Source organism: Medicago sativa, chromosome 8 (assembly GCF_051527215.1).
Source record: "Medicago sativa cultivar Bolivia chromosome 8, Bolivia_mono, whole genome shotgun sequence".
In the NCBI taxonomy this organism is placed as follows: Eukaryota; Viridiplantae; Streptophyta; class Magnoliopsida; order Fabales; family Fabaceae; genus Medicago; species Medicago sativa.
The window spans coordinates 77,006,661-77,011,856 of NC_140756.1; the positions used below are offsets into that span (position 1 = coordinate 77,006,661).

General features: G+C 32.2%; 1 protein-coding gene across 1 annotated transcript; it reads left to right on the top strand.

Annotated features, from left to right (window-relative positions):
- Nucleotides 1–412: 412 nt before the first annotated feature.
- On the top strand, nucleotides 413–3,995 carry LOC146901707 (short-chain dehydrogenase TIC 32 B, chloroplastic-like). Its single transcript, XM_085731766.1, has 8 exons — nucleotides 413–579; nucleotides 786–1,017; nucleotides 1,322–1,401; nucleotides 2,645–2,798; nucleotides 2,907–2,985; nucleotides 3,124–3,211; nucleotides 3,314–3,360; nucleotides 3,474–3,995. Exons 1-8 carry the CDS (start codon nucleotides 417–419, stop codon nucleotides 3,690–3,692), a joined length of 1,062 nt encoding a protein of 353 aa, XP_085587892.1. The 5' UTR covers nucleotides 413–416; the 3' UTR covers nucleotides 3,693–3,995.
- The last annotated feature ends 1,201 nt before the right edge of the window (nucleotides 3,996–5,196 follow it).

Sequence of the window (5,196 nt, forward strand, 5' to 3'; positions counted from 1 at the left end):
AAATATAAGTTTATTTTCTAATTACTAAGTGTGTTAATTATTTTTATTTTATTTTGTAAAAACTACTCCAATAGGTTCTCATGAGGCATAACGTAGGAACATTGCATAATATATGCAGGCGTCGGGGTTTAAACATCGGACTCATCACCTATTCATCTTAAATGATGAATTTTTAGCCACTAAATTACTTGACCAAAAAAAATGCTACTCTAATAGTTAATTTACTATTTTTTGATGTCATTTATGCTTAACAGAATCTTTTTTTTTTTTTTTAAGTAAACGGAATCATCATTTGAAGTTTAAGAACATAAATATACTTATAAAATAAAAACATTTCAAAGTTAAAGCCAAATTATATATACCGTAATGTTGTGTATACTATATATACATGGTTTTAAACTAGTTGGAGGACACGAATGGTTGGCAACAAAAGAAAAAGGGAATCATCGATGAAGGGAACAATAAGGTATTTGGCAGGCATTGCAGGGCCTAGTGGTTTTGGCTCAAATTCAACTGCAGAACAAGTCACTCAGCATTGCTCTTTATTCCTCCCTTCAAACCTAACAGCTCTCATCACTGGTACGTAACTCATTTAATCAAAGATATATAGTCTCATAAAACTGATATAAAAACAACACATAAATAATTAATTGTAGCATCATTGCATCAAAATGTTTTACTTTTCATAAACTCCAGTATTATGTATATACTTGCAAGTGATATATATAGTATGTGCTTAGTTTATTTAATGAATATATGTTTTGTTTTGGAATTTTCAATTGAAGGTGCTACTTCTGGTATTGGAGCTGAAACAGCTAGAGTGTTAGCAAAAAGAGGAGTGAGAGTTGTGGTTGGTGCCAGGGACATGAAAAAGGCTATGAAAGTGAAAGAAAAAATCCAAGAGGAGAGTCCTTATGCTGAGGTTATTCTATTGGAGATTGATCTTAGCTCTCTTGCTTCTGTACAAAGATTTTGCTCCGAGTTTTTAGCTTTAGATTTGCCCCTTAATATTCTCATGTAAGTGTTTTTATTGATTTTATTTTTCCTTATTGTCATTTCTTATGCTTTTGATTCATCAGTTGAGAAAAGGGAGATCCGGGTTTTAAATTGTAGTCAGATCGCAATTTTTACATTGTAGAGAATCGTGATCAAATGTGGCTGATGCAACCTCAATTGTGATTATATTGTATTGTGGTTCGACAATATAAAAAACTTTTATGTTGCACCCTAGATTGCAGTCGCAAATCTCTATCTAAATATTTGTTCCTGTTAATTCATGTTGTGCTAATAATTTATTGAAATTAATAAATTTGTTTTGCAGAAACAATGCAGGAGTGTACTCTCATAACCTGGAATTCTCCGAAGAGAAAATTGAATTGACATTTGCTACAAATTACTTAGGTACTTTTTTTCATTCTTACATATGAGAGGTTGAAAAGCAATGCTAAATCTTTGACAACACCAGCAGAATATGAATTCCACACCCTTTAGTTTGTAGCTCTTAACAAAAGACACAAATGCATTCACAAATAATAATAATAAAAAAAAAAAAGCCATGAATGAAGCATAGTAAAAATTAGGCTCAAACAGAGTCCTAGGTGACCTATGTATGAATAATACATTAAAGAAAACCTTGAATGATTTTGTCTGTCTCCTTCTAATTAGGTAGGTACATTCACTCACAATATAAAAAACTAAAGTAATGGTGCATGGACAGCCACTCTTTGTTAGAGGTGGATACTCTGGTTGGCCCGCCCCGTTTAGTCCGATATACATAAACTCGCACGTTAAAAATATCAAATTGATCCGTTCGTAAAATATAACGGGTTGGGGCATCTTGATCTGAGTTTGTACTGTGTTGATCCGTGGGTAAAACAAGCTAGTATGAGGACCATAACAAAAAAAAAACTTTTTGTAATAAGAAACTTAAGGTTTGTAATATAAAAATTCATTTTTCTATAAAAGCTAATTTTATTTTGCTATTGTTGATAATTTTATGTTATAACTTGTAAGTTGTATCTACCACATAAAAAAAAAAAAGTCACAAATGACACTTAAAAAAAACTTTAGCAGTCTAATTATGGTGGACAAAGTATTTAAAAATAAAATTTTATGCAGATTTAAACTCCATAATAAAAAGGTCTAAACGGTCCAACCACACGGACCAAAATTTAAATGGACGAAAAAAATTGGTTCAAAGCCCCTGTGGACCGCGTGTTAACGGACTTGTTCAAAGACGTATACACAACTTAATTGTTTGTACACTAGCATGACACCTGATTAATCATGTTAAAAAATATGGTTAGTTCATATGTGTTATTTGTTAATTCAATTGACACTAGCACAACTCTATTGTTTGTACACAACTATATGAATTAACAATTTTCAACTTGAGTTGAATCAACAATATTTTTAGTCGTGATTAATCAAGTATCCCAGGGGTACCAAAAAATGGCTGTCCATGAAACATTTTTGAAAGCTAATTTGGACAATTAGTTTGTTTCATTTTTATTGCTATATATCTTTTAATTTGTTTGAATTAGAAGAAGGACAAGAAAAGAATACCCACAGATAGGCAACAGAGAGGGATTTGGATTTGAAATTCAACAAAATTTTGATAATTTCTTGTGTTCTTAAATTGCAGGACATTTTTTGTTAACAAAAATGCTACTGGAGAAAATGATAGATACTGCAAATAAAACAGGCATTCAAGGAAGAATAATAAATATTTCTTCAGTAATTCATAGCTGGGTGAAAAGAAGTTGCTTTTGCTTTAAAGACATGCTCACTGGAAAAAAGTAAAATCACCATTTGTTTCCTTTTCTCTGCAAAATTAAGAACAAAGTTCTATGCATTAATTAATTAAATTTTGGATACTAACAAATTTTTAAATAACAAAAATGTAGTTACAATGGGACACGTGCATATGCTCAATCAAAATTAGCCATGATTCTGCATGTGAAGGAAATGGCTAGACAACTAAAGGTTAGAAATTAGAAATAACCTCTCAAATTGCCTTAATATTTTTGCTCTTGTCATATCATATATGATTAAGGGTGATTATATGCTACTAAAATAAAACTTTGTACTAATATTTTTTTGAATATTGGGAAATAATTATAGGCAAGGAATGCAAGAGTAACTATCAATGCAGTGCATCCAGGCATTGTGAAGACAGGAATTATTAGAGCACATAAGGGCTTAATAACGGGTTAGTAAAAATTCATCTTCCTTTAAATAATTTCGTATTGTTTCAAACAATTTTATATGGTTGAAGCCAATTAAGCCATATATTTTCAAAAATTTCATGCAGATTCCTTGTTTTTTATTGCATCAAAGCTGCTCAAAACGATATCACAGGTTTGTAAGCAACTACATTATTCTATGTTTTTCTTACTACATCCTTAGTTGGAGAGATTAATGATAGATGCTGTATTTAAAGAACTAAATTAATATGTATTTGCACTTTGCAGGGTGCATCAACTACTTGTTATGTTGCTCTAAGCCAAAAAACCGAAGGGGTGAGTGGGAAATTCTTTACAGATTGTAACGAGAGTAGCTGCTCAAGACTTGCAAACGACGAATCAGAAGCCAAAAAGCTATGGAACAATACAAATAATTTGCTTCATAAACGACTTAGACAAGCAGCAATTGGAAGTTCTTCTTCCCTCTATTCTAGACCATGTATCTAGACACCGTGCATGCATGTGTGTGTATATAATTTAAAATGAAAAATTAAAACTACATTATAATCAAGGGGAAGAGGCTTTAGAGTAAATAATACCTTAATTTCTTTCATTTAATGGACGATGCATACATGATAAATCATCATTTATTGTACAAATAAGAGTATAAATTATAAAATGGTAGTGTTGAAATATTGATAGTAAGACTCATTTAGTTAGTATATAAGGTAGAAGGTATATAATCAACGATCTTTCATTTGTATCATGTTCTATTATCTACAATACAAATTTATAAACCTTCCTCTCTCATCTCCTCTGGTATCATGTTTCTTAATTAACACGGTAATTTTTTCATTATCATCTGAGGTTGAAAAGCAATGCCAAATCTTTGACTACATCAGCATAATCTGAATGCCACTCCTTTAATTTGTAGCTCTTAACAAAAGACAGCAAATGCATTCACAAATCAGAGAAAGCAAAGTCAAGTAAAATTTCCCTTAAAAAAAAAAAGTGTAGTTAAAATTAGGCTCAAACAGTCCTAGGTGACCTGTGTATGAATAAAAAAAAGGAACATTAGAATGATTTTGTTTGTCTCCTTCTAACTAGGTTGGTATGATTTTACACACAATTCTAATATAATAATATTCATTTATAATAAAATAAATTATGTGGTGGTAACCATTAAAAATATTATATTCTAACATATCCACATATAGGCAACAGAAAAGGATTTGTATTTTAAAACGCAACAAAACTTTGATAATTTCTTATGCTTATTTCCTTCCTAAATTGCAGGACATTATTTTTTAACAAAAATTCCAACCTACTAGAGAAAATCATAGATACTGCAATTAAGACAGACATTCAAGGAGGAATAATAAATGTTTCTTCAGGAATTCATAGCTTGGTGAAAAGAACTTGCTTTTGTTTCAAAGACATGCTCGATGGAAAAAAGTACAATCACCATTTGCTTTGTTGAGGATGACTCAAAATTTGGTGTTTTGGAGTTTTGGAGGAACAGAGAAATCGTGACACGATTTCGTGAGCGTGGCACGATTTTGGTATGTCGTGAGCATGTTTTCTGGATGTTCAATCGTGACACGATTTTGGGAAAACGTGTCACGATTTTCGGCTTGCTGGGCAAGTTTTCAGGATAAGGTTGGTCGTACCTTGGGTCGTACGTATCAACCGTGTCACGATTTGGACAAACGTGACACGATTTTGACAGATCTGAAACACGTTTTAAGCACTCCATGACCCATTTTGTTGGGTAAGCTTGGTGAATCTCATGGAAACCAAAGGAGGGAACTTTTAGGGTTTTAGATACTAAAGGTTGAGGGTCTTTGGGTGAGGTTCAAAGCTTCAAGATGTGAATCTTGGAGAACCAAAAGAGGGGGCTCTTGGGAAAGGGTTGGTGCCTTTTGGGGAAGATTCATGGGGTTGGGAAACACATGAGTGAAGAGTCTTTTGTAAGCAACATGGGTGAGTCTTGTGAAACCAAAAGAGAAGA